Raw genomic sequence first — 17175 nt, forward strand, 5'->3', positions numbered from 1 at the left:
TGCAGTTACCTTAAAGCCTCACTTTCCTGGCTATTTTTGCTCCCAACCAGCGACACACACACCCACACCCACCCCCACCCACACACCCTAGTTTGTCAGAACAAAAGGATGGACTCTGGGATCGGACAGACATGGGTTTGAATCTTGATATAATGAGCTGTATGGCAAGTGACTTCCCCACTCTGAACCTCAGTTTTCTGGGATCGGACAGACATGGGTTTGAATCTTGATATAATGAGCTGAATGGCAAGTGACTTCCCCACTCTGAACCTCAGTTTTCTGGCCTGTGAAACGGGGGCAACACGAGTATTCACCTCACATGGTGACTGTGAGGATAAATTGGGATCAGGTACATTAAGGGGGGGCACATTGGTGGTTTAGTGGTAGAATTCTACCTCGTGCAAAGCCACCACCTGTTTGTCAGTGAAGGCTTGTGCATTGTTATGATGCTGAACAGGTTTCAGCGGAGCATCCAAAGTGGACTAGAAAGATCTACTTCTGAAAATCAGCCAGTGAAAACCCTATGGATCACAATGGTCCCATCCACAACTGATCATGGGAATGGCACAGGACCAGGCAGCATTTTTTTCTTTTTTGCCTGGGGTCACCATGAGTTGGGGGCCAACTGGATGGCAGCTAATGACAACATTAAGCAGAGAAAATCACTGACCTTGAGCCTGGGCCTGTTTCCCCATCTATAAACAGTGGGTCCCACCAGTATCTGTTGGAAGGTGGGAGTTGTGTGGTGACTTGGCAATGCCGGGACAAGGCCTGTAGGATGCGGATGCCCAGACACTTGGGACCCTGGCAGTCCTCAAGCACTTGCACCTGGCCACCTTTATCCCAATAAGCAGCAGCAGTAGTTGTAGGGGAAAATGGGGCAGGCATGAAGCCTGCAATAAACTTCATTCCTGCTCTTTTCAGGCACAGCCTGGTGGGGCTTGGGAGGTGGGGGGAGGGTGCTAGGAAGGCAGCTGCAGGCAAGCAGGGAGAAGGTGGCCAGTGGGCAAGGCTAAGGCCAGGCAGCCTGGCTGCTGCACCAGTCCTGCCTGGGCCACACTCTGTGAACCCCTGGGCAGGGCCCCTCACCTGCATGTTGGAGGTTTTGGCTGTGGAGGCTCAGGCCCTTCAGAAGCTCAATGCCGACTTTCGCCTCTAAGCTGCCCTACAGCAGGAGGGCATCAGACTCTACTCATATACCTACATGGCACGGAGCTTGCTACCCTTATAAAGTCCTGGAGCCTCCCCTACAGAGCCCAGCTCTGCTCATCCAGGCAGAAATGGGAATCACCACTTCTCTAGATTGAGACAGCCCCTTGCATCCCAGACACCCCATTGGAAGCTTCTATGTGTTCACTCTTGACTATGTGCTCTTGAGCCAGAGCCCTTCCCTCATGAGAGACGGCCTGGACTCTGGAGCTAGCCTGCTTGGGTTTGAATCTTCGCTAGGTCGTTTAATAGTTGTGTTGTCTCGGACAAGTCGCTTTGCCTCTCTGGGCCTCCGTTTCCCCATGCAGGAAATGGAGGTACTAATAGTGCCCACCTTGTTGGGGTGTTTTGTGGATTAAATGGGTTACTTCTAATTCATGTAAAGTACAGTGCCTGACACATAGTAAAATTTTGGTAAGAGTTAAAATGTCTGACCCTCCCCACTTCAGATATCCATTTGCATTTCATGCTGGACCTAACCATGATCACCTAGAAAGCACTTGCCTAAACACTTAATTGTGTTCATGAGGAACCTTTACATAGATCAAGAGGCAGTTGTTCGGACAGAACAATGGGATACTGATTGGTTTAAAGTCAGGAAAGGCGTGCATCAGGGTTGTATTCTTTCACCATACCTCTTCAATCTGTATCCTGAGCAAATAATATGAGAAGCTGGACTATATAAAGAAGAACGGGGCATCAGGATTGGAGGAAGACTCATTAACAACCTGTTTTATGCAGATGACACAGTCTTGCTTGCTGAAAGTGAAGAGGACTTGAAGCATTTACTGATGAAGATCAAAGACCACAGCCTTTAGTATGGATTGCACCTCAACATAAAGAAAACAAAAATCCTCACAACTGGACCAATGAGTAACATGATAAATGGAGAAAGATTGAAATTGTCACGAATTTCATTTTACTTGGATCCATAATCAACAGCCATGGAAGCAGCAGTCAAGAAATCAAAAGACGTATTGCATTGGGCAAATCTACTGCAAAGGACCTCTTTAAAGTGTTGAAGAGCAAAGATGTCACCTTGAAGATTAAGGTGCGCCTGACCCAAGCCATGGTATTTTCAATCGCATCATATGCATGTGAAAGCTGGACAATGAATAAGGAAGACCAAAGAAAAATTGACGCCTTTGAATTATGGTGTTGGTGAAGAACAAATCTGTCTTAGAAGAACTACAGCCAGAATGCTCCTTAGAGGCAAGGATGGCGAGACTGTGTCTTACATACTTTGGACATGTTGTCAGGAGGGATCAGTCCCTGGAGGACATCATGCTTGGCAGAGTACAGGGTCAGCGGAAAAGAGAAAGACCCTCAGCGAGGTGGATTGACACAGTGGCTGCGACGATGAGCTCAAGCATAACGACTGTAGGAATGGCTCAGGACTGGGCAGTGTTTCGTTCTGCCTAATAGGGTCGCTGTGAGTCAGAACTGACTCCACGGCACCTAATAATGACAACAAAAGCTTTTGTGTTCTGTCAATGCTTCCAGTTTACAAAGAAGGAAGCAGAGGCTCAGAGAGGGCAAGCAACTTACCCAAGGCCACATAGGCCTCTGTGGCTCCATAACCCCGGCCTTCAACCACCAGGCCAAGATTATCTTAAGAGGATTGTGGTTCCTGTGCAGGAGGAGGTATCCCTGACAGGGGGGAAGTAAGGGAGGTATGTGGATGCTGGAACATGACTGGGCCCAGCCCCGTGTCCCATATGGGGCAGTAATGAGGTACTTCCTGTTACTTGTGAGTGCCCAAGTATCATGGTACCTCTCATCACACCCATCTGGGACCCAAGGCCTTCATGAGTATGCCTGTCTCAGGCTTTGACAATTGGTCATTCCTCCTCTGTTGTTTTCCCTCACAATTGGCCAGGCACCCTGGGGCCTGGTTACCTCTGCTCTAGATCTCTCACACCCACCTGGACTTACTGTTTTTCTAAGTCTTGGCCCAAGCCTCTATTTGAAATGTTCATCTCCCTCACCTCTATTTGTTCCTAGCAAACTCCTGCTCATCCTTCAAAACCCAGCTCCAATGTCCCATTCTCTGGGAAGTCCTTTTCCAGACTTCTCCCTTCTTTCACTACACCATTCTTTTTTTTTTTTTTTAAATTTACTTTAGATGAAGATTTACAGAATTAGCTTCTCATTAAACATTACACATACTGTTTTGTGACATTGGTTACCAACCCCACAACATGACAACACTCTCCCTTCTCAACTTTGGGTTCCCTATTACCAGCTTTCCTATCCCCTCCTGCCTTCTAGCCTTTGCCCCTGGGCTGGTGCGCCCCTTTAGTCTCATTTTGGTTTATGGGCCTGTCTAATCTTTGGCTGAAGGGTGAACCTCAGGAGTGACTTCATTACTGAGCTAGAAAGGTGTCTGGGGGCCATATTCTTGGGGTTTCTCCAGTCTCTGTCAGACCAGTAAGTCTGGTCTTTTTTTGGAGTTAGAATTTTGTTCTGTTTTTCTCCAGCTCTGTCTGGGACCCTCTATTGTGATCCCTGTCAGAGCAGTCAGTGGTGGTAGCCGGGCACCATCTATTTGTGCTGGACTCAAGTCTGGTGGAGGCCGTGGTAGTTGTGGTCCATTAGTCCTTTGGACTAATCTTTCCCTCGTGTCTTTAGTTTTCTTCATTCATTCTCCCTTGCTCCCAGTGGGATGAGACCAGTGGAGTATCTTAGATGGCTACTCATAAGCTTTTAAGGCCGCAGATGCTACTCCCCAAAATAGAACATAGAACATTTTCTTTATAAACTATGTTATGCCAACTGAGCTAGATGTTCCCCAAGACCATGGTTCCCACAGCCCTCAGCCCAATAATTCAGTGTCTCAGGGAGTTTGGATGTGTCTATGGAGCTTCCACGACCTTGCCTTGGACAAGTTGTGCTGGCTTCTCCAGTATTGTGTACTGTCTTACCCTTCACCAAAGTTACCACTTACCTATTAAGTGTTTTTCCATCCCCAACCCTCCCCTCCCTCATAACCATCAAAGATTGTTTCTTTTTGTGTATAAACCTGTTCATGCATTTTTACAGTAGTGGTCTCATACAATATTTGTAATTTTGTGATTGACTTATTTTACTCAGCATAATGTCCTCCAGATTCATCCATGTTGTGACATGCTTCGCAGATTCATCATTATTCTTTATCATTGTGTAATACTCCATTGTGTGTATGTACCATAGTTTGTTTATCCATTTATCTGTTGATGGGCATCTAGGCTGTTTCCATCTTTTTGCTATTGTGAACAATGCTGCAGTGAACATGGGTGTGCATATGTCTCTTTGTGTGATGGCTCTTATTTCTCTAGGATATATTCCTAGGAGTGGGATTGCTGGATCAAATGGTATTTCTATTTCTAGCTTTCTAAAAAAAAAAAAAAAAAAATTTTTTTTTTTTTAAGGAAGTGCCATATTGTTTTCCAAAATGGTTGTACCATTTTGCATTCCCACCAGCAGTGCTCACTATACCACTCTTGAACCTTGTATGGCCCGTCCAGAGATGAGGGCCTGGTGTTGGGGCCACTTAAGGGGTAGAGAGTGGGGACCTGTAGGGAGTGGTAAGGGCTCTGCAGGAAGCTTTGTTCATGGCCAGTAAGTCAGGGGCACAACGGCCTCAACTCCTGCCTCTTCCCTTGGGCTTGCATCCCAGCCACTTAGCAACACCCTGGAGAAAATGGCTGCTGGGTATACCTTTTATTTATTTGCACAGAAACAACCAAGGGTCACACTTCCAGGCTGAAAGGGAGTCCGAGGCAGTAACCTGAGGAGGATATCGGGGGCTGGGATGTGGAGTCCAAGCAGATTCACACATCAGACCCTGAGTAAACCACAGGCAAAGTCCAGTTCATCTAGGCCACTGATGTAAGGCTTCCCTGCCACCAGTGGGTGTTCAGGCAGGGCTGCAGCGAGTATGTGGCAGGAGGCCCCACAGTCCTGCCTTCTGTTTAACTGTAACATGAGGCAGCCCTTGGAAGTTCCTCCTGTTCGCTGCATGCTGTGACTCCACCTCAACTCTAGATTGGTCCTCAACGGGTCTTGGGGACTTGGGTAGCTCCTCCTGCCTCCTCTTGGCCTCCCCCAAGTCTTGGCCCCTTACAGACCCCAGGTCTTCTGACAGAGGGCAGCTGGAGGCCAGAGTCAGTCAGAGCAGGGTGATCTCACTGGGGGGCAGTGTGAGCCGCTTCTCTCGGGCACTGAGAAGGTTCTCCACGTGGGCAGCCACCACTCGACATAACTCTAGACCCTGCAGGAGACAATTAGAGTCCAAGCCTGCCATTCCCCAGGGCCCTGGAGGAGTGTGAGGAGCAGGGCAGCAGGAAGGTCAAGCACAGGCTGGAAGGGCCAGCACTTGGTCAGGGGCAGGGTGTGGGGGAAGGGAGGCAAGTGCATTCACTGGCTCTGGGCTGGCGAGCTGGGTAGTCCTGGGCCAGTCACTTCGCCTCCCTCAGCCTCAGTTTCCTCATCTGTAGGCTCTCAGTTTACTAGGGCCTGCCTCACAGGGCTGTTGTGATGACTGAATGAGATTTCATTTATGTATAAATCCTTTAGGTTTCAAATTTTAATATTAATCCAATCAATACAAGGTCACTGTTTCTGATTATGTTTTGCCATGGTTACCACCTGGCAGAACAGCCTAGAAGGAGTCAGGACCCAGCCCCAGGGCTCCAGTTGGGGAAAGGCAGCAGGGAAAGGTGAAAACCAGTCTGGGAGTGTGGGTCTCAGACCAAACCCAGGCATGGTCCCCACTGAATCCCCACAGTGTCCCTATGAGGCAGGCGTGATTATACTCCCATTCCACAGGTGAGGAAATGGGCCGAGAGAGAGGAAGCCACTTGCCACAGATCTCACAACTGGCAGGTACGGGGATTTAAACCCAGGAAGTAGAATGCCCAAGGCCACACTCTAAACTGGTCTTTGGTGAGGTTTGCTGCATCTGCTCCAGCCCTGGAGGGCCACCTTGGCTAGTTAGATCGGGGAACCTAGATGTGCCTCTGTGTGCGTATGGGGTGCTCCTTCCCTCCAGCCAATCCAATGCCTGCCCGATACCAGCTGTGTTTCAGGTCTTGGTGGGATTGTGGCAGCTGTGGAAACTGAGGCTCACCAAGAAGCAGGGATGGTTCAAAATCCTCTCACACAGACTGTCAGAGGCAGGCAGGATGGAAACCCACGTTTGTTGGCTGCAATGGCCACTACACTCTGACATCACATCCTCCTGGAAGCCCTTCCTGATGACCTCCCAGCCAGCACAGGTCCCCTGTACGCCCTCCCAGCACTGACTGCAGTTTATTCCAGAGCTTCCTTCATGCCCATCTTCCCAAGAGACTGGGGGCTCTGTGAAGGTAAGGGCTGAGGGCCGAGGGTCCAGGTCACCCACCACCCCTGCAGCTGGTGCAGAGACAAGGCCTGAGGGCCGAGGGTTCCGGCAATTCAGCACCCCTGCAGCTGATGCAGAGGCAAGGGCAGAGGTCCCAGGTCACTCGGTACCCTGCAGCTGGTGCAAGGCCTGCTGCATCGAGATGCTCAGAGTTCTGTGCTGAATGAATGAGTGAGTGAGTGAATGATACACACCAGCCAAAGGCAGAGGTGGCAGCATAAAGAGGTCAGGAGGCTGCAAGGAAGGGGAGGAGCTAGAAAGACCTCCACTCACTCATCCACCATCCAACAGGTATCTGTTCCACATCAGCCATGTCCATGGACATGGGGCGGGCACTGCGACATTGCCCTGTCCTTTGGGGCTGACATTCTGGAGGGGAGACAGATAGCTTAAGCAGACAGACTGAATTGCTGGAGAGGAGGCCAGGGAGGTAGGAAGATGACATGGGAACACCTGGGGGGAACACAGAGGGGAGGGCTCAGGGCAGCCGCTGCCTGATGCTCCTGGGTATAAATCAAGGATCAGGGTGCCCCTTGGTGGGAGCAGAACAAGCATGAAGGGAAGCAGACTGGGGGAGCTGGAATCATAGGTTCTCAAAGGGGCGAGGGGTCTTTGTTCTGGCTCTGCCCCCCAGTTGCAGGGCTGGGGAAGTGAAAGCCTCTCCCTCTTGCTCTGGGAAATCAGCCCTTCCCAGGGGGGCCTAAAAGGGTGCTGGCCCAGATCTCCAGGTGGGATGCGGGGGCTAGACAGGGTAGACAGTGTTTGTTCCAGCCCCAGTTCTGCCCCTCCTCTGGGCCTCAACCCCATCTCTACGATGGGGTCCTACCTCCCTTCCCTCCTAGCTGTAAGCCTTGGACAGGAGCCCAGAGGTGACCCTTGCCTTTTAAGGAGCCACCACAGTTGATGAGAAGGTACAGGGCACGCAGGCCTCAGTCTCCCTGTCTGTCACATGGGGACCCCACCAACCCACCCTCAGTCCTAGGCTTCATAATCCAACTTCCATGCCGTAGCTCCAGTGAACCTCCTCAAGCCTCCTGTGTCCCTCCCTCTCACCAGCCCTCTGTGGCTCCTTAGTCCCCTCAGAGGAAAGCCCCAGATCCTCAGCTTGACGTCAGGCCCTTCAAGATCTGCCGTGCCCTGGCTGTGCATCCCCAGGCCCTGCCCAGTTCTCACTATTTTGCAAACAACCTGGACCCTTTCCTGTGGTTCCTCTAGCAAGATGCTTCCCTGGAAGACCCCCATAATGACTGGTGTGTGTGCTGTGGGTTTGGTTCTGCCTGCACGGGACTGCATGCTCCTTGGAAGCACAGCCAGGACCTGACCCTGGTGAACGCAGGTTGAATGAATGAGTGCGGGGTTGAGTAGGGAGGCTTCAGGGCCAGGGCTGGGCGCACCTGCTCCAGTTGCAGCTGCAGGGTATGCTGGGCCGCCACGTCCCCCAGTGTGATCTCCACGTAGGGGTAGCTGGAGTTGGCCGTGGGCCGCTGGGTCCGGGTTGACTGGATCTCCTTCAGGGGGAACTTCACCATTAGCTCCTGGGAGTCAGGGGAGGGGGTCAGACAGGCTGTGGGTTGGGTACCTTCCCCCATGGCCCAGTGCTCTTAACCATTCTTCCCCCTCCTCTGCAAATCAGCTCCATAGAAGGCAGGAGACCCTGGTTCGAGTACCAGTTCCCCAGTGACTTGCTGTGTGACCTTGAATAAGTTGCTTTACCTTTCCAGGCCTCAGTTTCCTCACCTGTGAAATGGGTAGAACCAACATTGATAATGCCTTAGCATGCTGCCAGGCCCTGTTTTAAACACTGGAGTCCAGGGGTGTGGTAGATGCCACCAGCATCCTGACCTTCACCTCTACATATCAGAGCTGCCTCCTGTGAACACTTTTAAATCTTTGTCAGGAGGCTTTATTTCTCATCTCAGACCACACGCTGAGCAAGCCCGATGTAGAGTTAATACTTTAGGAAGGAGCCCTGGGCTAATGACAGCTGGGGAAATGGCGGGCAACACCCCATTGCTGCGATGATCTCCCCCTCAGCTGAGGTAATACAGAGGTACGCTCCACACTGTCTCCCAGAGCACTCCAGCCAGCCAGCGCCCCAGTTGCCCACAGCAGTGACTTGCTTGGTAAACACACCCTTTACTGGCCCCATCCCTACCTGTCACTACCTCATGTGAGGGTTTTCTAGAATCACCTCCAAATAAACCACTTCCACTGCCATGCTTGTCTCAGGGGCTGCTTCTGGGGACAGGATCTAAGAAAGGGGGTAACAGTCCCACATGAGTGCTGACTCAAAAGAGACCTAAGAGGTGGGCCTGCCTATCATCCCTGTCTTCCAGAGGAGGAAAGTGAGGCTCAGAGAGGGGAAGAGGCTGGCCCGAGGTCACACAGTGGGGAAGTGGTGATCTTGGCCCCCTGAAGGGGTGCTAGGTGGTGCCGGACTGAGGCCACTCACATGGGTCTCGGTGCTGAGGAAGTTGAGGCCGTTATGGTTGACAGCAAGGATGCAAGGAGCTGGCACAGCCATGTTGCTGCAGCTCTGGACGAAGAAGAAGGAAGAGCCAAACATGGGCAAGGCGCTGAGGAGGCCTGGGGTAGGGAGACGGAGTAGCAGTTATCGGACTGGATGGGCTCACAGCCACAGCCACCTCTTCCCTTGGCTGCACCTGACACAGGAGCCCTCAGTCTGGCCTTTTCCTCCATCCCTGCTCATAGCTCCTCTCCTCTCTGTTGCTTCCAGCGTTCTATGCCCAGGCCCACCCCAAGGCGGGTGCTCAGCTGGCACTGAAAATACCCTTGTGCAAAGGAAAATGATGCCTTCTCCAGGGGCACCTTCCTCTGAGCAGCCCCAGCCCTCAGTGAACTGGACCCAGGCCCCCTCCTGCTCAGCCAGATACAGCCCTTGTGCAGTGCTCTGCCTGCACCACTGTGCGTGGTGGCTTTCCCACCCCCAGGGATACAAAGATCTCCATTCACTCAGGACTCTTGGCGCTCCAGCCCAGACCATACATCAGTGACCCAAAAGCCCTCAAATTCCCCACATCTGCTCCCTCCCTGGTGTCCCCTGCTTGGTGACCCTACTCCTCAAAGGAGCTCAAGCTGGTTAGTGGGGCCCTCCTCTAGCCTCTTCCCTCCCCAGCAGTAGCTCTCATGGAGCCGGAGCCATGTCTGTTCTTCATCCTGAGTATCTCTTGACCCCATCCACCTTTCTTGTCCCTGGGACTCCATCCCAAACTCTGCCTCCATCTTCACCCTGGAAGCCTACAGCGGCCTCCAAGCTTCTGTCTTCCAGGTGTAAACCTGAATGGACCCCTCCCCCTGTTCAAGTCCTTCCAGGGCTGCCCAGTGCCCTCAGGGTAAAGTCCGGGGTTTGAATTCCAGTTCTCTCATAGATCTGGCTGCAGTCCTCTAACCACTCCACACCATCCCTCCTCCATCCTTTGCTCATTGACTCTGCCATGGAATACCCTTTCACACCCCCATCCTCCAGGACCCCAGCAAGCCCTTGTGCTCTCAACATCCAGCCCAGGACTCTTACCCAGAAACTGGGCGCGGGCCTGGTGGGGACTAAGTGCCTGTGTCTGCTGCCAGTGCTGGCTGATCAGGCTGAGCCAGGTGGAGCCGGCTGTTGTGTGGTAGAGCTGGGCTGGAATGTACTCCCGGACCTCCCGCCTAGGTAAGGAGGGAAAACCTTCTCTGAGCACCCATCACCTCCCTCAAAGACTCAACACTGGGGATTGTGGATGGCTGAAGGTCGGCATAATTAAGTGCTCACACACGGCCCTGGCATGTAGCAGATGCTCAATAACTGTGGCCCATACCACTAGCATCCCTGTTTTGCAGATAAGGAAACTAAGGCTCTGAGGAGTTCACTGACCAGCCCAAGGTCACACAGCGGCTGAGGGAGTCAGGCAGCCAGCACCTGTACCCAAGGCAGAATTGTCCTTTGTAGCTCCTGCCCTTGAGGAGAAGCTCAAGCCAGAGGATGAGAAGCACACAGGTGGAGAAACCAGCAAGGTGGGCTGGTGAGAGCAGGGTGCAGGAGAGCCCATCTCAGCCTCTCTCTGATATACCCTGGCCTTCTCAGGCAGCCTCTATCCCTTTCTGGACATCTAGAAAATATCAACAGCAGCCCAGCCTGTCCTGGCTGCCTTGGGCCACAGAATGAGGAAGGGCTGGGAAAAAGTCAGGGAGCCCCTCACAGAGAGATCCCCCAGGCAACATCTTTCCTCTGGTCTTTACACAGTTGGGGTCTGGCCTCCCCAGGTTTGGATCCTGGTTCCCCACCTATTAGCTGGGTAAACCTGGGTAAGCCAGGTAATGTCTCTGAGCCTCACTTTCCACCTTTGTAAAAGGGGAAAACTGTGTGGCATTGGGAAGATTAGCTGAGATCAAGCACACAGGGTGCTCTGAAAAAAATTAGAACTCAACAAGTATTTTTATCCAGGATTTTATCTTGCTCTTTTCACTTAAAGTTATAACATAGAAAGGCTTTACATATTGAGCCCTCACTGTGTTACAAAACCCATTACCATCAACTCAACTGCAACTCATAGCGACCCTATAGGACAGAGTTGAACTGCCCCATAGAGTTTCCAAGGAGTGGCTGGTGGATTTGAACTGCTGGCCTTTTGGTTAGCAGCCGAGCTCTTAACCACTATGCCACCAGGGCTCCACTGTGTTATACGCACTGGGATATACACTGTACACACATTATTTCATTTACTGTTATTTACACCGCTGTTTCTCAAAGTGTAGTCGATGGTCTGGGAGGTCAGAGCCATTTTTATAATAACACTAGGAAATGTGATTTGCTGTGTTCACTCTTTCTCTCAGGAGTGTACAGTGGAGTTTTCTGGAGGCTACATGACACAACGGACTGAACACAAAAGCAGATCTGAGAATCCAGCTGTCTTCTATTAAGCCAGGCAGTAAAGAAATCTGCAAAATCTTTTCTAAAATTTTTTTTTTAAATAGTTATTTTTTCCTAAGTAATTAACTAATCCCCTATTGTTGGATATTGAAATTGATTCCAGTACTATACTGTCTTAGGCAATGCCACCATGAACATATCTGTGGCTAAATCTTGCTGCACAGCCACGTGTATGTCCTGGAACACAGGGCGTGCATGTCCTGAAACTTTTGTATCATTACATTTACTCTGAGCTATTAATACCGGCCAGAAGCAACTTGTCATGAAAAGGGAGAGGGAGTTGCAGATCATACACGAGTTGGGGGACTTCAGCCCTAAGGCCAGGACAGCCCCTTCCCAGACAGCCTCACTGGTGCAAGAGGGGAGGATGGGAGGCCTGGGGATAAGCAGGTTGAGAAATGTCGGGGGAAGAGGGCGGGAGTGCCTTTCCATTCCAGCTGACAGGTGGGTGGGTAGCCTGGTAGGCAGTGCTTACACATTGGGCAGGTAGAAGTGGTCCTTGGTACGGTGCTGCAGTAAGGCCAGCTTGGACACTTGCTGCAGCTGTTGCTCGCTGGGCCGGCTGGGCAGCATGCTGAAGAGGCCCTTCAGGTAGTCAGGCAGGACCTGTGAGGAGCACAGGTGAGGGGCTGTCAGGTGGGTACCCCTGAGTCATTCAGCTGTTGGGCACCTAGAGATATGATTGTAATCACATCAGCCCCATCCACTTCTGGGGTAAGATGGCCTATCACTTTCTGGGGCGTTAGGGAACGATGCCAGAGGGTGTGAAGTAAGCAGTGAGAGCTGTGGCCTTGAAGCCCATGTGTGAGCCCCTACAGTGTCCTGAGCAGGGTTTGGGGTGGTAAAAGTGGAGCAGTACCAGTGCAGGGTGGAGAAATGTCTATTAGACCAGTGCCTCTTAAACATGGACACACCCCAAAGTCACCCAGAGGGCTTCTTAGGACTGACTGCTGGTAAACGCAGAGAGATAGAAATTGGATTCATGGCTGCCAGGGGCTGGTGGAAGGAGTGAGGGGTGTGACATGGCGAGGGACTGTTTTATGAGTAAGGAGTTTCCTTTCAGGATGATGAGACTATTTTGGAACTAGATAAAGGTGATGGTTGTATAACATTATGAACGTACTAAATGCCACTGAATTGTACACTTTAAAATGGTTAATTTTATGTTATGTGAATTCTACCTCAACAACTACAAAAAAGTAGCCAAATTACTGGGCTACACCCCCAGAGATTCTAATTCAGCAGATCTGGGGTAGGACTTCAGAATTTGCATCTTCACCAGTTCCCAGGAGATGCAGCTTGTCAATCCACAGACCACTGTTTGAGCAGCAGTGCACCAAACTGCACAGGCCTGATCTCCAACAGTGACACCATGTGGCCACAAAAGGTAAGTGACTGTGTTTTGTACTTGGAATTGCTGAAGCAGATGGTACAAGTTACACAAAAACCCCTGCTCTCAGTCCAAGGGCTTGCACAAATTTTGGCATAGAAGGGAAGAACCAAGATTTTGTAAAATTCATGATCCTGACTGAGAGGACTTCCAAGTCTCAAAGGGGAATAGTACAAAGACAAAAATAACAATACTAGTAAAACACTGCTCAGGAAGAAATTTGGAGGGAAGGGGAAACCAGAGACAGCTGCATGGAAGAGGGACTGTTTCAGAGGTGCCTTTATGGAGAGGGCTTAAATCACCGGAGATGAGGAAAGGGCAGCCAGGTGGAGGTGACAGCATGTGCAAAGGCCCAGAAACTAGGCAGCGAGGGTAACACAGTTCTGACTACTCTGAGGAGACCATTTAGGGGAGCAGAGGCATTAGGATTAGAAATGTCAGCGGGGACCAGATCATGAAGGCCTCAAACACCAAGCCTGGGGAGTGTGATCTCACAGGCCTAGGGGAGCCCAGCAGGTTCTAGAGAAGCAGAGTAGCCCGCAGATGCTGACCTGGTTATAGTGCATTGTCACATACAGCTCATTTTCAAACTTGAGCGGCTGATCCCAGAGCACACGCCGGAACCAGAGCATGTAGCCGCCATCCACCTGCTCCATCTCTGAGGCCACATCCAGGATGTAGGCACGGCGGCTGAGTGGGCACACGTGCTGGCCTGCAGAGAGGAGGGAAGCAGGGCTGCGTGGGGCATACGTGTGTGTGTGTGTACACACCCACTGGGGCTGAGCCCGTGTGCAGATTCCAACCAGCCACTCAGCAAGGCATCACCTGAGCAAGTCACTGCCCCTCACCCCTCCCCTCGCTGGGACTTGTTTCTCATTAACCAAAAACCAAACTAAACCCACTGCCGTTGAGTCCATTCCAACTCATAGTGACCCTATAGAACAGAGTAGAACTGGCCCCTAGAGTTTCCAAGGAGCACCTGGTGGGTTTGAACTGCTGACCTCTTGGATAGCAGCCAGTAGCACTTAACCACTACACCACCAGGGTTTCCATTAAAAAGGAGTAGGTATTTAGGGAGTAAGGGGCCTGGGATAGTTTATTGAAATGCTGATGACCCCAGACGGGAGTTGCTCCAATTCAAAGCTACAAGTAATGCTCCATTTCTCCCAAGAGAGAGACCTGAATAATACCTTTGAGGACAGCCTGCCCCAGCCTGGGAAAGTACCCGGTTAAGCTCAGAGAAAGCCCAGCCCCCTTCCAGAGGTGGCTGGGGGCAAGGAGAAGCACAACAGGCCTCAGATCATGAGACCCAGGGGGTGCCTTTCTGCAGAACTTTCAGTAGAGACCCCCTACAGGGCACCTGGTGGGGGGTGGGAGTGGGGTCGGGAGGGCAATGAGTAGGTTTGTGAGGGAGGCTTAAATTTTTCTTTCCTGAACTGGCATTTCTACCAATCGCCCCACATGTTGAGTAGAACTTGACTAAAAAAAGGGGCTGGGGGACGATGGTAAGAGTCCAAGTCCCGACTGTGTGACCTCAGACAGGTCACCTAACCTCTATGGCAGGGTGAAAAATGGCCTCCAGAGATGTCCATGTCCTAATCCCTGGAACCTGTGCATGTGTGACCTTACATGACAAAAGAGATTTTGCAGATGTGACTAAATTAAGGATCTTGCAATGAGGAGACTAATTGGGTGGGCCCATGTACTCACAGGAGTCCTTGTAAGAGGGAGACAGAAGGGTCAGAGTCAGAGGAAAAGGTGAGGAGGAGATGCGAGGACGGAAGCAGAGGTCAGAGAGAGAGATTTAAAGATTCAGCACTGCTGGCTTTGAAGATTGTTATGGACTAAACTGTGTCACCCCAAAATATGTGTTGTTAATCCTAACCTCTATGCCTCAGGTTATAATTCCATTTGGGAATGCGTTGTCTTTGTTATGTTAATGAGACAGGGTTAGTGTAGGGTGTAAGGGTGTATCTTGAGTCAGTGTCTTTTGAGATGTAAGAGAGATTAAACACCAGAGCAAGTAGAGAGGAGGTAAGAGATGTAAAGCCACATGAAGACTGCTCAGAAGCAGAAGAGACAAGGTCCTTCGTCCAGAGCTGACAGAGAAAGCCTTCCCCTAGAGATTCTGAATTGGGACTTCTGGCCTCCTCAACTGTGAGCGAATAAATTTCTGTTTGTTAAAGCCATCCACTTGTGGTATTACTGTTATAGCAGCCCTAGATGACTAAGATAGAGATGGATCAAGGAGCCATGAGCCAAAGCATGCAGGCTACCTCTAGACACTGGAAAGGGCAAGGAAACAGACTGTCTCCTAGAGCCTCCAGAAGGAAGGCAGCCCTGCCAATACCTTGGTTTTAGGATGTCTGGCTTCCAGAACTGTAAGACAGTAAGTCTGCATTGTTGCAAGCCACTGAGTTTGTGGCAATTTGTTGCAACAGCCACGGTAGACTAATATAACCTCCCTGGGCCTCAGTTTCCCCATCTGTAAATAGGGTTGATAACAGTCTCCACTTCATAGGGTTGTTACAAGGATAAAAAAGTTTATAGAAATAAGTGCTCTGAACTGTGACTGGTACATAAAAAAAAAAAAAATTTTTTTCATACTATCTGCTAAATAAGCATCCATCAATAAGACTGTTTTGTTATTGCCCCCAAGTCTTAGATGGACTCTGGGCTCTGGCAAGGCAGGGCTGAGAGCACATGGTCACACAGTTCAGGGGCACTGGTAGCAGTGGGGGAGCTGGCTGGAGGTGGCTGGAGTTGACCAGCTGGGAGACAGGAGGCAAGGCCATGGTCTAGGGTACGCAGGCAGCAGATGGACAGGGCCCTAGGCTGCATGAAGTTCCCCCAGGGTCCTGGGACCTATAGGGAAGGGCCTGGTGAAGCCACAGGAGGGGCTCCAGCAGTCACTGCTAAGGCCTGAGAGGCAGGAAAAATGTTTGGACCTTTGGGTTCCAGGACCCAGGGCCAATGAAGGGAAACCTTCCCCAGGATGCAGACTCCTTTTGGGCAGGGGCAGCATCCTCCTGCAAGTCCGTGGGCCCAGACAGCACCGAGCAGGCTCGAAGAGTAGCGGGAGGCTTCAGAGCAAGTCCCTGTCCTCCAGGAGCTTCCAGTCTGCAGGCCAAGCAGACTCTTACACAAAGAAAGAAGAGGGCAGATCAGGGCGGGCAGTGCTCAGTGGACAGAGGTCCCTCCATGGAGGGATTGTTATGGAGTGAATTGTTGTTGTTAGGTGCCGTTGAGTTGGTTCCAATTCATACCGACCCCATGCACAATGGAACGGAACACTGCCCAGTCCTGAGCCATCCTTACAATCGTTATACTTGAGCTCATTGTCGCAGCCACTGTGTCAATCCACCTCCTTGAGGGTCTTCCTCTTTTCCGCTGACCCTGTACTCTGCCAAGCATGATGTCCTTCTCCAGGGACTGATCCCTGCTGACATGTCCAAAGTATGTAAGACGCAGTCTCACCATCCTTGCCCTTAAGGAGCATTCTGGCTGTACTTCCTCCAAGACAGACTTGTTTCTTCTTTTGGCAGTCCATGGTATATTCAATATTCTTCGCCAACACCACAATTCAAAGGCGTCAATTCTTCTTCGGTCTTCCTTATTCGTTGTCCAGCTTTCACATGCATATGATGTGATTGAAAATACCATGGCTTGGGTCAAGGCTCACCTTAGTCTTCAAAGTGACATCTTTGCTCTTCAACACTTTAAAAAGGTCCTTTGCAGCAGATTTGCCCAATGCAATGCATCTTTTGATTTCTTGACTGCTGCTTCCATGGCTGTTGATTGTGGATCCAGGTAAAATGGAATCCTTGACAACTTCAATCTTTTCTCCGTTTATCATGATGTTGCTCATTGATCCAGTTGTGAGGATTTTTGTTTTATGTTGAGGTGCAATCCATACTGAAGGCTGTGGTCTTTGATCTTCATCAGTAAGTGCTTCAAGTCCTCTTCACTTTCAGCAAGCAAGGCTGTATCATCTGCATAAAGCAGGTTGTTAATGAGTCTTCCTCCAATCCTGATGCCCCGTTCTTCTTTATATAGTCCAGCTTCTCAGATTATTTGCTCAGCATACAGATTGAAGAGGTATAGTGAAAGAATACAACCCTGATGCACACCTTTCCTGACTTTAAACCAATCAGTATCCCCTTGTTCTGTCCGAACAACTGCCTCTTGATCTATGTAAAGGTTCCTCATGAGCACAATTAAGAGTTCTGGAATTCCCATTCTTTGCAATGTTATCCATGATTT

The 17175-nt window shown here is 50.6% G+C and overlaps 1 protein-coding gene across 1 annotated transcript in view; it reads right to left on the reverse strand.

Annotated features, from left to right (window-relative positions):
* Window positions 1-4903: 4903 nt before the first annotated feature.
* MYO15A (myosin XVA) overlaps window positions 4904-17175 on the reverse strand; it is a 72919-nt gene continuing 60647 nt past the window's right edge. Inside the window, exons 60-65 of the mRNA XM_049874734.1 lie at window positions 13464-13624; window positions 11998-12128; window positions 10128-10261; window positions 9045-9178; window positions 7987-8127; window positions 4904-5461 (exon numbers count right to left, since the gene is read on the reverse strand). Of these exons, the coding sequence (XP_049730691.1) occupies window positions 5360-5461; window positions 7987-8127; window positions 9045-9178; window positions 10128-10261; window positions 11998-12128; window positions 13464-13624 (803 nt within the window). The 3' untranslated portion in view covers window positions 4904-5359. The remainder of the gene's footprint in view (window positions 5462-7986; window positions 8128-9044; window positions 9179-10127; window positions 10262-11997; window positions 12129-13463; window positions 13625-17175) is intronic.

Source organism: Elephas maximus, chromosome 2 (genome assembly GCF_024166365.1).
Source record: "Elephas maximus indicus isolate mEleMax1 chromosome 2, mEleMax1 primary haplotype, whole genome shotgun sequence".
NCBI classification, from domain to species: Eukaryota; Metazoa; Chordata; class Mammalia; order Proboscidea; family Elephantidae; genus Elephas; species Elephas maximus.